General features: G+C 41.5%; 1 protein-coding gene across 17 annotated transcripts in view; it reads left to right on the top strand.

The window, feature by feature from the left end:
- c2cd5 (C2 calcium dependent domain containing 5) overlaps positions 1-16,976 on the top strand; it is a 143,664-nt gene that overhangs the window by 74,197 nt on the left and 52,491 nt on the right. For all 17 annotated transcript variants that reach the window (XR_011348028.1, XR_011348027.1, XM_069908603.1 and 14 more), the window contains one exon: positions 14,090-14,204. Coding sequence is in view for 15 of the 17 variants with exons in the window: in XM_069908603.1 (XP_069764704.1) it covers positions 14,090-14,204 (115 nt within the window). In the remaining 2 variants the exon portion in view is untranslated. The remainder of the gene's footprint in view (positions 1-14,089; positions 14,205-16,976) is intronic.

Below are 16,976 nucleotides of genomic sequence, written 5' to 3'. Positions count from 1 at the left end.
CTGCCTTTCTAGAGACAAAAGCCTCAAACTTTTCAATCTTTGCTGATCATTTTAACCTTGACTCTGATGTAATCTTCCAGCATTTCAATGCTCCTTCTCCAATTCCTTTATATCCCATTTAAAAGACTGTGAGTATTTTTTCTTCCCAAAATTTTAAATACATTTTTACAGCTCTTTCAAATTTTGTGCTTCAATTACTTTTACTTAGAAACCATAGAACAAGGTAGGCCCCTTTGGCCCTTCTAGTCTGCGTCGAACCATTAAAAAAAAATTTAGTCCCACTGATCAGCACCCAATCCATTGCCATTCATACCTTTCCCATCCATGTACCTGTTCAAATGTTAAAATTGTGCCCGCGTTCACCACTCCCGCTGACAGCTCGTTCCACACTCCCACCACTCTCTGTGTGAAGAAGTTCCCCCTAAACTTTTCGCCTTTCACCTTTAACCAATGTCTTTTAGTTTTTGCCTCACCTACCCTCAGTGGTAAAAGTCGACCTATATTTTCTCTGTCTATCCCCCATAATTATAAATACCTCTGTTAAATCTCCCCTCATTCTTCTACGCTCCAAGGAATAAAGTCCTAACCTGTTTGATCTTTCGCTGTAAATCAGTTTTTGAAGTCTGGGCAACATCCTAGTAAATCTTCTTTGCGCTCTTTCTTTCTTATTGATAGTTGTTCTGTAGTTAGGTGACCAAAACTAAATAACGAATTAACTGCTTCTAGTGATTTTTGAACCTTTTTCCTTCCATCTGGAGGCTGTACATCTTCATCTGAATATTTATTTTCAAAGGTGTTTAGATCTGCTTTACCTCCCATGAAAATAGCATTTATCGCTCTCTTTACACTTGGGTCGGCCAAAGCAGTTCAGGTAAGGTTGTCTGTAAAAGTCCCAAGTGCCAGGGAGAAGTAAGGCAGAAATCTTGAAGTGTGGCAGAAGACCGAGAAGAAAATAAGTGTACCATTGTCAGACATAGTAAGGGACCAGAAAAAAATGGAAAAACAAAATAAACATGGAGGAGAAGTGAAGTGGGGGGGGGGGGGGTGGTGGTGTGAAAGAAATGGATTACAAGTAAATATTTTTTAACAGATCTATTTCTGAAATCAGATGGGGTTTCAAATTTGTTCAATCAATAATGTATTGAGTGGGAAAATGTCAGTGTCCTTTTTATTACTTCAGTATTATCTTGAAAATCACTTTTAACAGGGAACTAAAAATTATTTTTGTGTTCTGGCTTAGGTTTTTCTGGTAACATGTCAATGCTGTTGCAAAAAAGATATTCTTTGACGTTACCAATATTTGCCATGCTTTTACAAGGATGTTAAAATTATTACTTTAACCATTTCAGTGAGCTGCCATGGTTTTCTGTCTGTTTCGCCCCATTTGGTGAAGCATGCTTAACATGCCTCGTTTTTTTTAACTTTTGTTCACTGGGTTCAGCCTTTTTTTTTTTGCGCTTCAGCGGAAGTATTTCCAAGACTTTGTACGTTGTTGAAGTCTGCTTGGTGTTTGGCATCACACATCCTAAACTATGAGCTATTCAGTTTCAAACTTGTATAAATTTAGAATTGCATGTTCACTTGTTATCTTCTGGCTGGAACTGTATAAAGGCTACTGTTTCTAAGTATCTGTATTTTAAATTTGCTCCATTCTTTTGTGGCAGAGTGCAGTTTTATTTTGCATTTAATGCTTTTATGCTTGCAATATCTTGAAAATATGGAGCTTATATCTCAAGTTCTCACAGAATGAATCAACTTGGTCTTAAGTTCTTGTATGTCAAGCTGTTTACTATTCTGCATTTCATAACTCAGCAGAACCTAAGAAACAAAACTTCCTTGGGCAGGAAAAGAATTACATATTTGTGTTTTTCTCCTTTGGTGACCAATGTCTAGAAATTCATCCTTGGCCAGTGCTGAACATGGTAGCAAAAAAAGAGATGATGGGCATAGGTTATTTTGCTTGACCCCACATACAAGTAGATTCGTGTGGTTGTGTGTTTGTGTGTTCATGGTCAAGCAAACATGCATGTCCCCACTGACATCTGTACATATCTATGAGTGATCACTCCTATTCAAACAACAGGGCCTGGCCTGCAGTAGTCTTGGTTCCCCCTTACACCCCACTCTGTGAAGGCTGTGTTGTGCATACAGGGAGCTTTCTCTTCATATTATGAAGTTTGGGACCTGGAAAGTCGGAATCATCGTGGGCAATTGCACAGGTGACGGACCTGAACCTTGTTCAGTGATCATGGATCAGAAGCTTGTGCACTTTGATGTCAATGTCACTGCACTTAGAGGAATGTGGGGCACAAAATAACCGGATTTAAAGTCATTAGTCCTACCTTATTCTGGAGGGGCAATTTGAAGATCATGGTTTTTGTGTCTTGACACCCACTGTAGAATGAGTGGAAGGCTTGTGGTTCTTTGCCTCAGTTTAACATGGACCCAACATGTGTATGCCTTAACCTGGAGCCTTCGGACAGGGGTAAGGATTTCTGCTTGAAAGAGATGCTCTCAAATCTGTCTGTATTCCATTCATCTTCAGACATAATGGACATGATCTTCACTGCAGGGCAATCCAAGACTAATGCTTGAAAGAGATGCTCTCAAATCTGTCTGTATTCCATTCATCTTCAGACACAATGGACATGATCTTCACTGCAGGGCAATCCAAGACTAATGCTTGAAAGAGATGCTCTCAAATCTGTCTGTATTCCATTCATCTTCAGACACAATGGACATGATCTTCACTGCAGGGCAATCCAAGACTAATGCACGATGCATGACCTTCTTTTGACTTTTCAGAAACCTTTGACCAACAAGCAGATAGTACTGTTGAATACCTGACTCTGATTTGGCTACTCGCAGAAATTACATTCCAGTTTGCATTCAATGGCCATGTAAGCCTTGTTATTAACCAACTGATCTACAACAGAACCCAAGAGAAACAAGAGCTGCAGTTGGTGGAATCTTGAGTGAACAAAGGAGGGGCTCAGTGGGTCAGACAACATTCATGGATCAAAATGGTCAGTCATTATTAACTGATCATTTCTACCTTGCGTGCTACCTGACCTGCTGAGTCCCTCCTGCTTATTGTTCATCTAACAGAACCATTCTCCATGAAGACTGGTTTTAAACACGGCTTAAAATCTCTTCCTCCAATTCCTTCTGTAGTGCTGCACCTCACCTCCATTAAACCACCTGTGTGGCAGTGGTGCTAATCTTTAGAGACAATGGGAAGCCATTCAGCCTGTGGTCATTGTGTTCCAGGACTAAGGTAATAACCTGATCTGGATTTTCAAGCTGCAATGTACAGATGAAGCTTCTGATTGCACACCCTTTGAGACCGAGCTGCTTGTTCAATAAACAGATGTGAGAATAGAGCTTGTGCCAACAACTGCAAAATGAAGGACATCCACGCCCCGCTGCACCGCACTGCTTATTGACAATAAAAATTCCCAGTGAACCCCAGAAAAATGTGGACTATTCACATTTTGGGAGACATCGCTTGGTGAAGGCAGATGCTGATAAAATTCACGGCCATCTTCAAAGTGTCAACAGGGCTTTTGGTGGACTGAAGAAATGAATATTTTGAAGATCAAGACCTCAGACCAGGCACACCACTCATAGTCTCCAAGGCAACTGTATTTCCATATGCATCTGAGCCTTGGATCACCTATAATAGGCATCTCGAGGTATGGGGGGGGGGGGGGGGGAGGGCATTACTAGTGCTGACTCTGTAAGTATTTATCCTTGGCCAAAACCTCTAGTATTGACTGAACCAGCCAAGCCTTTCACATGCTTGACACTAGGCTCTTGAATCTGAAGACCAGAGTATCTGGTCTGTCACAGAAGGAAATTACCATACAAACCGAGCAAGAGATTCAGGATAATTGCAGGTATTGAGATTCCCCAAGGCCATGCCGCTGTGAGCACCAGAAGGAGCACATCACCTCATCATTTATGGAAGATCCTGCATTTATGGTAGGTCCTGCATTGACCAGAACTGAAGAGGAGGCAAAAATCATTCTTAATCCTGAGGGTTCAACTAAGGGTATTTTAAGGCACAAAGCACTTGGATATGGTGGAATATGTTTTTGAAGACAATTTGCTTATGTCATTGTCTTTTTAAAATATTTTATTGATATTTTACAATATAAACACTTGTAGCGCATTGTATAATTGTACTGTACAAGATTCGAGAAAGAAAAATGTAAAACTTTAAACAATATTATCTTATGTTATATGGTGAGCTCTCCACTGGCCACCGTGACAGAGGTGCACCAAAGAAGAGGTACAAGGACTGCCTAAAGAAATCTCTTGGTGCCTGCCACATTGACCACTGCCAGTGGGCTGATCTCGCCTCAAACTGTGCATCTTGGCGCCTCACAGTTCGGCGGGCAGCAACCTCCTTTGAAGAAGACCGCAGAGCCCACCTCACCGACAAAAGACAAAGGAGGAAAAACCCAACACCCAACCCCAACCCACCAATTTTCCGTTGCAACCATGTCTGCCTGTCCCGCATCGAACTTGTCAGCCACAAACGAGCCTGCAGCTGACGTGGACATTTACCCCCTCCATAAATCTTCGTCTGCGAAGCCAAGCCAAAGATTATCTTTAATAAGGAAATCCTGAGCACAGAAGCACCACCATAGCAATAAAATACGATTTAACAACAAAGGTTTACAATTCTCCTTTCTTCGCTTCTCATTCCATAATAATTTTATCAATGTTTATTCGCAAATGAACAAAACTGTTATCTATTATTATCAAAATTTTTAAAAAAAAATCCCCAAACAAAAAAAAGAAGAAACCTTATAAATCAATACCCTGACCCACTAAGCAAGGTTAAAAATAACAATGCATGGTTCCAACCCGGAACCAGACCGCACAACACCCTAAACACCCTAATTCTTTAAGCTACGATAATAATCCATAAATGGACACAACGTCTTTTTGGTTAATATTTGAATCTTTAACAGTATATCTAATTTTTTTTCTGGACTTGGACGTAATATCACTTAACCATTGTGTAAATGGAATATTGTCTTTCCATTTAATCAAAATTGCACATTTGGACTATCAATGAAAGTAAAAGATAAAACTTGGTTTGGAGTTGGAGTCAGTAAAACATCATCTTCTTGAAATGATCTGAAAAAAGCAATTAAAGGGCAAGGTTCTAATTTGACCTTGAGAATCACTGATAAAGATGGACATGGATAACAACTGACAGAGATCGGTGATTTATATCTGAACAAAATTAAACAATTTATTAAACTGATTGGAATACTTGTGTGCTGTTCTAGAATGGGAAGAGTGGAGTCTCTCAAATTGTGGAGCCATATGCAACATTCTGCAGTTGAAAATAATTAAACAATGTTGTCTGTGATAATTATAAGCTAATTGCATTCTGAAATATTGATGTGCCTAATGAAATTGGCATAGAGTTTTGAAGAATTTTAACCTTAATTTTCCTATAATTCTTAGATCATCTTGTGTCTCAACAATTCTCACCACTTTCATACCTTTAAAGAAGTAAATATCAGGTACATCTATTTCAATTCAAGGGGTATTATAGGAAAGGCAAATGATCTTACAACGTGGATTGGCACGTGAAATTCTGACATTGTGGCCATTAGTGAAACTTGGTTGCAGGAGGGGCAGGACTGGCAGCTCAATGCTCCAGGCTTCCATTCCTTTAGAACAGGGAATGAAGAGGAGGAATGGCATTGCTCGTTGGGGAAAATATCACAGCTGTGTTCAGGCAGGACAGCCCACAGGGTTGCTGAGGAATAGGAAAAATATCACCTCACACATGGGATTGTATTACAGACCGGCCAACAGTTAGCAGGAATTGGAGAAGCAAATCTGTAGAGAGACAGCAGACAGCTGCATTGATCATAAGATCATGATGGTAGGAGATTTTAATTTTCCACATATTGACTGGGACTCCCATGCTGTAAAAGGGCTGGATGGCTTGGAGTTTGTCAAATGTGTTTAGATATAGTCAGTCTTTCTCCCTCTCTCTTTCTCTTTTGTAATAGAAGTATGTATAGGGGAATATTTTGGGTCCAGTGATCATAACGCCATTAGTTTCAAGTTAATTATGGAGATGGGCCTTTGGTTGAGATTCTAAATTGGAGAAAAATCTGATTTTGAGGAAATGAGAAAGGGTGTAGAAAAATGCATGGATTGGAATAAGTTGTTTTCAGGCAAAGATGTGCGAAGTAAGTGAAGAGTCTTCGATGGTAAAATTTTGAGAGTACAGAGTTTGTATATCTCTACAGGGATTAAAGGCAAGGTTAGAAAGCATAGGGAACCTTGATTTTCAAAGGGTATTAGGGATCTGGTTCAGAAAAAGAGAGAGGTGTATTGAAAGTATAGGCAGCATGGAACAAATGAGGTACTTAAAGAGTATAAAAAATGCAAGAAAAACCACAAGAAATTAAAAAGACTAAAAGGAGATGTCAGGTTGCTTTGCAGACAATGTGAAGGAAAATCCTCAGAGTTTTTACGGATAGATTAAGAGAGAAAGGATAGTAAGGGACAAAATTGGTCCCTTTGAAGATCAGAATGGTCAAGCCAAAAGAGATAGTGGAGATCTTATTTTTTTTAAATCAATATTCGCTCATGGGCACAGAGTTATAGGAAGTAAGGAAAACAAGCATTGAGGTCATGGAACCTATACAGATTAAAGAGGAGGAGGTGCTTGCTGTCTTAAAGCAAATAAGGGTGGATAAATCCCTCAGGCCTTGAGGGAGGCTCATGTAGAAATTACATATGCTCTGGCAGAAATATTTAAAATGTCCTTAGCCAAGGGTGTGGTGCCAGAGGATAGAGTTTTTCAAGGTTACTAGGAAAGTTGATGAAGGAAAGGCTGTGGATGTTGTCTACATGGACTTTAGTAATGTCTTTGATAAGGTCTTGCATGGGAGGTTAGTTAAGAAGGTTAAGATGCTAGGTATTCATGGTGAAGTAGTGAACTGGATTTGACAATGGCTGGGTGGGAGAAGCCAGAGTAGTGGTGGAAGATTGCCTCTCAGACTGGAGGCCTGTTACCAGTGGTGAATCTCCGGGAGCAGTATTGGGACCATTGTTGTTTGTCATCTGCATCATTAATCTGGATAATAATGTGTTAAATTGGATCAGCAAGTTTGCAGAGGCCAAATTTGGTGTATTGCAGTTTTGGTCATCTCACTACAGAAAAGATACCAATAAGATTGAAAGAGTGTGAAGAAGATTTGGTAGGATGTTGCCCAGATTTCAGGAACTAGGTTACAGGGAAAGATTAAACCGGTTAGGATTTTATTCCCTAGAACATAGAAGAATAAGGGGAGATATGATAAGAGATATTTAAAATTATGAGGCTATAGACAGATGTAGATAATAGATGATTTAGATAGGTTTTTTCCACTAAGGGTAGGTGATACAAACCAGAAGACATGGGTTAAGAGTGAAAGGGGAAAGGTTTAGGGGAACATGAGGGGGAAATTCTTCAGAGTGATGGGAGTGTGGAATGTGCTGCCAGCTGAAGTGAATGTGGGTTCAATTTTAGTTTGGATGATGGAGGTATGGGTGCAGGCCACTGGTTCTAGGCAAAAAGAAAGGTTCAGCACAGAATAGAATGGCTAAAAGGGTTTTTTTCTGTGCTGCAATGTTCTAGTTGAGGAATGTAGAATACAGGAACAATGCTGGTCACTATTCAGCTTCTGACTATTGGTTGGAATAAATCTGATTTATAACATTGCCAAATGCAGTTTAAATAATATTACGAACCTTTTTTTTTTAAAGGCAGAACATCTGCAGGAATTCAATTTTGAATGCAGATGTAATGAGAAGCCCCTTTGTAACTTGGACTGAATTAAATGTCTTTGGTTCATTTTTTCACCTTCTTGAGCCAAACCTGGAAGCAAGTAAGATGGAAAAAAGATTGATTTTACCTTGTTGTTTTTAGAAATTAAGTTCATAAGATCTCTTTGGGGGAAATTATGATCTTGAAAAGTAATACTAGTGAAGATTTGGCAGGTTAATCTTTGACAAATGGAAGTTATTTTCTCTCTCTACATGCTGCAAATAGGGATTTCAAATAATATTTGGTTTGGTAAATTGATGTTGAAACTAAAATTAAATCCAATCTTTTTGCTGAAAGGTGCATTCGTATTGTTACCCAAACTATAGTGAGGATCTGGAGCTATGCAAAGAAAAGGCATAAAATCTCATTGTCTGAAAACAAAGCTAACATTACAAAAGCTGAAGAATAAAAGTGGCCTTTGATAGTCCATTAAATAGCCTCTTCTGCGGCATCTTTTAACCACATATTTACTTCATAGAACAATTACAGTGATTTAATAAAATGACAAATGGTTTATTTTGTGGATTAACACTGTTCATCTTGCAAGACAAATTGAATGTACAGGATGTGAAAATATAATATCTCTGTGGTTTATATTTAGATGCAATATCAATGTTTCCATTTAAACGTGATATTTTATCTTCAAATGGTCATGAATATTGATGTCCAAAGTTTCACTGTAAAGATTTGAATCCTAAATGTGAGGTTACCAAGTTAGCCGCTTTTAGGTGTGCCAATGAAGATTACCCGCCTGCAGGCACAGCTAGCAGAGTTCAGCTGGCACATTTAGGTGGCCACGCAATTGACGGCTTTCTGGCACCTAAATGTACCAGCTGACTGCTAGCCGTCTAGCAGCGAAAGCTGGCTACTCGTGACAGCAGTCTGACAGCTCGCCTCCCCGCTGCCTGAAGCCTCTGGCACGGGACTGCAGGGCTCGGGTGGTCGGCGGGGGAGTAGGGGCTGGGGCGGCCGGCGGGGGAGTGGGGGCCTGTGGGGGGGTGGGGCGGTGGGGGGGGGCGGTAGGGGGGGGGGAGTACGGAGCTATGGCAGCCATCCCTGAGAATCCTGACTTATTGAAAGCTTTTAAATTTAGCGGGATTTTGTGTGCATGCATGAGTCCCGTAGTCCCATGCCAGGGGACTGTCAGGCAGCAGAGAGAGTAGTTGTCACCAGCGGGGAGGGTGGCTGTCAGTGGGTCGCCAGCTGACAGTCAGCCTGCCCACTGCTAGGCACCTGAAAGCTGCTAGCAGCTTTGGCTGAGTTGCTTTCAGCTGCAATGGGGAATACTCCGAGCAGGATATTATATCTATTGGAGAAGGGTTGGGTGAGTAGACCTCCTGGCCGGCTTATCCTGTTTCAGATGGCCACCCAACAGTCGCAAAGGAGTATAATGTGTTGCTTTGCAGTCGGGTATTGAGGCCATCTGAAAGCAGCTAATGTTGCAGAGTGGAATGTGTCTTTCGGATGAGATTTTAAACCACCTATCCAGCGTTGGCTGGATATACAATGTCCCAGACACTGAATGGAAGTAGAAAAGTTCACTTGCTGCTTCAACCAACATTTTTTTCTTAACCAGCATTACAAAAAGAGAATCTAGCCATTTCCCTATTTGTTAAATGAGCCCCTTTTGATATGATTAAGGAGGGCTTAAGGCAATGCTTCTCAACTTTTTTCTTTCCACTCACATACCACTTTAAATATTCCCTACACTATAGGTTCTCTGTGATCAGTAAAGGTTTACTTAAGGTGGGATGTGGGTGGAAAGAAAAATTTGTAAACCACTGTTTTAATCGTACCTCATTGACTCGTTATGTGCATGGTTTCAAAACTCCAAAGGAAATGGACCAATGACAATTTTTCTCAATCAAATTATTTCAGTAACAATTGGGTCTAGAGCAGTGGTTCTCAACCTTTCCTTCCCACCCGCATCCCACTTAAGCAATCGCTTATTAATCACAGAGCACCGATGGCATAGGGATCACTTAAAGTGGAAAGAAAAAGGTTGAGAACTCTAGCTTAAAGTTTTAAGAGAGGTTAAATAAAAGCAAGTTCTTTATGAGCCAACATTTAGTTTTAAAATATTCTTCTAATTATGAAAGTTTTGCATATACCTTTCTTTGATCTTAATTTTGGTCAAGCATGTAAAAGTATATGTTGAAGAGAAATGGACACCTTTGTAATCCTATTTATTGTTGGTAACCTTCACCATTCATGATGTTGATAATTGGATGGGTCAAAATAGCAGCTTTAAACTGATATACTTGTTTACAAAAATAAGAGCATTAATGTAGCTGAAGTTTAAAAACAATTTAATGTAATTATCTTAAGCCCTTTCTCCACTGGGCATTCCAGTTAATTGGCTGTGCAGTGTCCCAGGATAGGAAGCCGTTTGTGCTGTTTCCACTGGGCCACCTTAAACCGGGTGACTGACTGCTTTTCCACTGAACACAACACATTCCCAGGGATTGGAGAGCCCACCTTCAACCGGAAATGGGTGGCTTTCTGCTGTCCTTCTTCCACTGGTTTTAGCGGCATGCTGACGTCAACTAATACTGACCGGGGATATTAGTAGGAGTAGAGGCGGACAATATCTGGCATGATTCGATGTCATTTGATGTCGGCGTTCGGACAATGTTCTTTTTCCACCGGACCCTTAACCACTAATTCCACATTAATTCCTGGGACAAGGAACCAGTGGAAAAGGGGCATTAGTTGTATTGCAATTCAATATTTTTAAGAGACTTTTATTGTAAAGTAACCAAAATGGAGGAACACAGCAGCAGCACTGCTGCTAATTGTCACTAGAGGGTGCTAAGTCTCTATAACCTGGAGCAGTTTCAATTTGTGTAGTTTGACATTTTTGAAGTGAATATACTTAAAACTGATTAAGTGAAGAGTAACTATTACATAATTATAGGGCCAATTTGTCAGAAAAAAATGGGCTTAGGTTTTAACATAGCTATGAGAGTACGGCACTAAAGGTTATAGAAAGTATAAGTAGAATGTTGATAACATTGATATACAAATAAAGACAAGATTTAGAAGGGAGACCCAGAGCAGCATATTGAAGCAATTATTAGAGTTGGCTTGTGAATTTAAGAATTTCAAATATGCAGTGGAACATTCGGAAAGCAGGCAAAGCATTCAAACCATCTACAGGAGACACATGTCAGTGTGGGCTGGTTGAACTGAGCTTGTGCGCTGTGTTTGCCCCTTCACCATCAATCCCACCCGTCCTCCTCCTGGGCTCACCCTGAAAAGCATTTGCCTTTTGGGGCTATCTATGTGGGCTCATAGTTGCTGTTGTGGCCCTTCCATAAAATAGAGGTGGTTGGGAAACTAAAGTTCAGCCAAGGAACCACCCACCGCCACTAACAACCAACCCCCCCCATAATGATCTGACAACTCGTCCAGTCAAAGTATGTTATGCTGTCTCTAAATGTTCGATTGATTAGATTTATTATTTGAATATTTTAAAATATTTAATAAAACAATTTGAGGGTGGAATGGAGATTTGCTTGGTAAATTACATTTTTAAAATGGCCTCACTTGTTACCAGTGATCAGGGGTATCCATCATAGAGAAAGAAGGAAAGATGAGATTGGTCTGAGAAAGTTAAGAAATTAATTAATTGAAATGTTTCTTCAGTGCTACAAAGGTAGTGAAGTCAATAGGGAGGAATTATTCTACAGGCAGGAACACCAGTAACCAGATGACAGACATCTTTGATAATCTGCAAAAGAACAAGGTGATAGGGGTTTTTTTTTAAACATATAGATTCAATTGTTCCATGTAATCTGGAATGCACTTGTGGTTGGGTTGGTAGAAGCAGGTTCATTGGTAATTTTCAAAAATAAATTTGGTACACTTGAAGGGTTTTGAGCAAATAGCAGAGGATTGAAACTAATTGGAGAGGTCTCTTTTGGTAAAACTGCCAAAAATGTATTGGATCAATGGACCATCTGATTCTTTGAGTTATTTTACTACAGAAACTTATTCATGTTTCAAATGGGCAATTCTTGTTATTTAAAACTGAATGGATACTGTTTAAATTTGGATTGTGTACTGCATGTACATTGTAATTTGTAATCAATTATTTATCGACACTAATATTGCTGATCATAAATAATCTGGAGCCAGACAGTGGTTTTTCCACACTGGTAAGGTAGCATAATATACAATGTTTTTTTTTCTTTTGGAGATGGTGGGCATTTACTGTGATGGAGAAGAACATCTTAATATTTTTAGAAGTTTAACACTGAAATTTATATAAAGTTTCCTTTGAAGGAAAGTACCTTTTTAAAAAAAAAATCAGATACCCCTGCTGTGAAGTTTCTTTGTACTCCTTGCTAAATCAGAGAAACTTTTTTGAAACAAACATTCTACATGATCGCAGGGGATGTGAGAATGTTATCGAAGAGTGTGGCACTGATGCTTAGTGCCCTATTCCAGCTGTGGCATGGTCCCTTACCTACAGAGATGACAGCAGATAATTTCTTGATTGGTGGCAATAATTTTAAGCAGCTACAATAGTCTCTTACAATAAATTATTACTGACTTCCTTATTGGTGACAGGCGGTATTTTTTATTAATGTACCACCTTGTTTTGAATTATTCATTTTAGTTCGGGCACATCTGGAAAAGTCATCATTTATTGTCCAACCTGAATTGACCTTAAGACAATGGTAGTAAATGTCTATTTGAACCCTCTAATGTTCATGGGATGAAGATACTTAGAGTTGTTGCAGAAAATTCACCAAGATTTTGAGCAAGTGGAAACAAAGAATTTAGATATTCCCCGACTTACGACCCATGCAACTTACAACCATCCGTACATATGACTGAAAAAAATACTGTATGAATTTTTTTTAAATAAAGAAAAAAAATGTGTAAATATAAAAATTAAACTTGGTGGTACGTCCACCAATGCTGGCAGCTCCATGCATTCAATAGTGACTGGCAGACGATATCACGGCATCGTGTACATCACAGCATCTCTCTCAGTTCTTAGGTTAAAAATGCTATACAGATACAGAAGGCTGTCGGGAGAGCGTGGGGAAGTGGGATCAGTGTGGGGATATAGCAGGCTGTCAGGAGAGTGCAGGGGAGTGGGATCAGTGTGGGGACTGATAGAATGGGGAATACATGCTATGCTAACGTACTTCCAACTTGCGTCCATTTCGAGATACGGCAGGTTGGTCAGAACGGAATTTGGACATATGTTGGGGAGTATCTATATCGTGTTATATGGCGAGCTCTCCACTGGCCACCGTGACAGAGGTGCACCAAAGAAAAGGTACAAGGACTGCCTAAAGAAATCTCTTGGTGCCTGCCACATTGACCACCGCCAGTGGACTGATATCGCCTCAAACTGTGCATCTTGGCGCCTCACTGTTTGGCGGGCAGCAACCTCCTTTGAAGAAGACCGCAGAGCCCACCTCACTGACAAAAGGCAAAGGAGGAAAAACCCAACACCCAACCCCAACCAACCAATTTTCCGCTGCAACCGTGTCTGCCTGTCCCGCATCGGACTTGTCAGCCACAAACGAGCCTGCAGCTGACGTGGACATTTACCCCCTCCATAAATCTTCGTCCGCAAAGCCAAGCCAAAGATAAAGATAAAGATCTATATTAATTAAAAGGCTGAACATTTTTCAAATCCTGAAGGTACAAGACTTGCACAATTCAGTTGCCTTGCGAAAGTTGTCTTGCGAATGGTCAGTGATTTGCTGCAGCAAATGGGCCCCACTTTTCTGAGGCTGGAATTCCACATAGACTGGGGGGAAGGGTGGAAATTTCATCTTTGATTGCAATTCTAAACCAGTGCACGAGCCTTAGCTCCCAGTTATACCCCTATGCATTTGGTTCTCTTGACATCGTCTTTGAAGTCGATATAATTGAATGTGTGGTGGTGAGGGCAACCAAGACCCAAACTCTCAGTTGAAGGTTTGGAGCCAAAGTTGAATTTCATCCCCTCAACAGGTTTCCTCTGTCGTGCGTTAATGAACCTTTTGAGGTTTTACACCAATTCATCAGCTTCCTGAGTAGTTTAGTGTTTCATTTTGTATTCTGTCAATGTTACTTGCTCAGAAAGTGGATGTTGGTCATTTATCCTTGCATCTTATTCATATATAAATCTTGTCAAAAAGATGAGGGAATTCAGATTTGTGATTCAATCTTGAGTTAGATGAATATTGCTGATTTATCTAATGATTTCTTGTTTTTTTTTCTCTTTAGATGAACCTGAAACTCGAGATGCTTGGTGGGCAGAAATCCGACAAGAAATCAAGTCACATGGCAAGGCTCTTGGATGCCATGCAGTTGTTGGATACAGTGAATCAACTAGTATCTGGTGAGTGTGAAAATGGCAGTGTGCCCGCCATCTGGTGCAGCAGTTTGGAATAATTTGCAAGATCATTGGTTAGGTAAAAGCACGAGAATGCTGGGAGATCTCAACACGTCACACAGTGTCCCTAGGAGGTAACCAACGTTTCAGGCCTGAGCCCTTCTTCAAGATATGAGCAGGCACCTAAATAAAATGTCTGGGGAAGGAGCAAAGAAAGGGCAGGGGGAGGAGCATGGGTCATCAGGCAAATGTCCACAATTAGACATGGATATGAGAGGAAAGCTGAACATTGATTGGGGGAGAGGGAGTTGGCCAAGCTGGAGAAAAGAATACAGAGGGAAAGGAAAAGAGAGATTGAGGTAAAGGAAATGATACGGCATTGAAGAAGGGAGGGGGAGCTTACAGAAATAGGAGGCCAGTGTAATTGTCTGTTGGTCTATGGTCCTCCCTGGCCTTTTTATTAAGGCGCCTGCCTGCTTTGAATGACTCAGGCCCGAAACATTGGTTGCATATCTTTACTTCCGATGGATTCTGTGAGACCTGCTGAGTTCGTCCAGCATTTTTATGTTTTTATCATAATCACAGTATCTACAGACTTTCAGGTTTCATATAATTGGTTATGTATATCTGTGTTGCGACTAATTTAACAGCCTGGATTTTGTGGTTGTAACGATAGAGAAGCTATGAGTACTTATTAGCATGAAACTGACAGCAACTTCTAAAAGTCTGTACATATTCAGTTAAATGCATAGATCTAGAATTTATGTCAGTATGTAAGGAAAAACCAGGAGGAAGCCACATGCCCTTTTGCCATCCAACCATTCAACATGAACTTGGCTGACTTGCACCAAACTTCAACTCTTCTGTGCTAAATCGGCATCAAACATGTAATCATTTCCCCTGTAAATGCTGTATTTTCAAGTATATAGTGCGCGCACACATATAATGCACGGGGGCAGTATTCTAAATTCCAACTGGCAAAAGCAATTTGCATTTAAATAGGACATGAGACAAAGCACATCTTCCACAGCTAATCTCCCACAATTAACACCCAATCAACTTCCCCCAGAGGTGTCAATTGTCCGTTATATAGATTATATCCCACTGCAACACATTAGCCACTTGCAGTTCCATTCCCTGCCAAGAATGCGCCTGCAGAAGCGGATACAGCTCTGTTGAATGGTCTTTCAGGTGGCAGCTCTGAAAGCGCTGTGCTGTTAACCTGAAAGGGACAGCTGCAGGAGAGGTGCCTCGAAGCGCATTCTGGCTCTTGTCCCAGCGTGGGACGACTGGGCAGGGCCGGCCAGCGTGGGACGACTGGGCAGGGCCGGCCAGCGTGGGACGTCTGAGCAGGCCGGCCAGCGTGGGACGTCTGGGCAGGGCCGGCCAGCGTGGGACGTCTGGGCAGGGCCGGCCAGCGTGGGACGTCTGGGCAGGGCCGGCCAGCGTGGGACGTCTGGGGAGGGCCGGCCAGCGTGGGGCGTCTGGGCAGGGCCGGCCAGCGTGGGGCGTCTGGGCAGGGTCGGCCAGCGTGGGGCGTCTGGGCAGGGCCGGCCAGCGTGGGGCGTCTGGGCAGGGCCGGCCAGCGTGGGACGTCTGGGCAGGGCCGGCCAGCGTGGGACGTCTGGGCAGGGCCGGCCAGCGTGGGGCGTCTGGGCAGGGCCGGCCAGCGTGGGGCGTCTGGGCAGGGCCGGCCAGCGTGGGACGTCTGGGCAGGGCCGGCCAGCGTGGGACGTCGGAGAGGGGGGTTGTCGGGTGCGGGAATCTGGTTCGCCGGCTGATTGTCATCAGCCCGCCCTATAGCAGCTGCTTTCAGGTGCCTCGGGGGACTGTTCAGATGCAGAGATTATACCTCCCGGAGGAGGGTTGGTGAGTACTCTTCCGAGCCACAACAGGCTCTTTCAGGTAGCTTCCTGACAGCTGCATTCAGGTAGAATATGCGGCTTTATATCGTGGTATTCTGGCCACCTAAAGGAGACTATTATAACAAGCTTTGGAGAGGACTCAATTAAATAGATTGAAGACAGGCTTCAGAGTGAAACAGGATTTTAATTCTAATTTTGTCTCAAATCAGAGGTACTTGATATGTAAATCTTCTCCCTCAGAGATGGGTCTGGGCAATTAACATTGATAAGGTGCAGTGTCCTGTTTATAGATATTTCTAAAATCAAAATTTCCCACACCAGCTATAAATTGTGCCCATTCTTTCATTGCCGCTATTACATTCTCATACTCGATATAATATTCCTACACTCGCTATAAATTGCCGGCTCGTCTTTCCAATGGTCACTATTAATTGTGCACATTCTTTCAATGCTGCTATTATTTTCCCACACTCACTAATATTTCCATGCTCACTATAAATTGCTGGCACATCTTTCCCACGGTCGCTATTAATTGTCCATGTTCCTTCACTGAGTAAAAATATTCTCATATGGTGCACACATACATATAACGCACGATGGGGAGGGGGGAGGGGTTACCTGGTTTGTAAAATAGGCATTTAATGTGTGCATTATATGCATAAAAATATGGTACTTCTGAGGAGCTAGCTTTCTCATCTATGGTGTAGAGATTCATGACCCACTGTAAGACTTTTCTAAACATCTTAGTATTAAATGACTAGCAGACTAAATCTGCTCATTCAACAGTTTTCAACGTGAAAACAAATTTGGAAGTTCCCTCCATTTGTGTGTCCAGCTTTGAAACCATCTTCTGTATTCTTTCCAAAAATAGGGAATCTTAAGGAAAAAAAGCTTCTTTGATAGTTAAGAATGG

Source organism: Narcine bancroftii, chromosome 13 (assembly GCF_036971445.1).
Source record: "Narcine bancroftii isolate sNarBan1 chromosome 13, sNarBan1.hap1, whole genome shotgun sequence".
Taxonomy (NCBI): Eukaryota; Metazoa; Chordata; class Chondrichthyes; order Torpediniformes; family Narcinidae; genus Narcine; species Narcine bancroftii.
The sequence above is the reverse complement of the archived record's forward strand: the minus strand, read 5'-3'. Positions and strand labels throughout refer to the sequence as shown.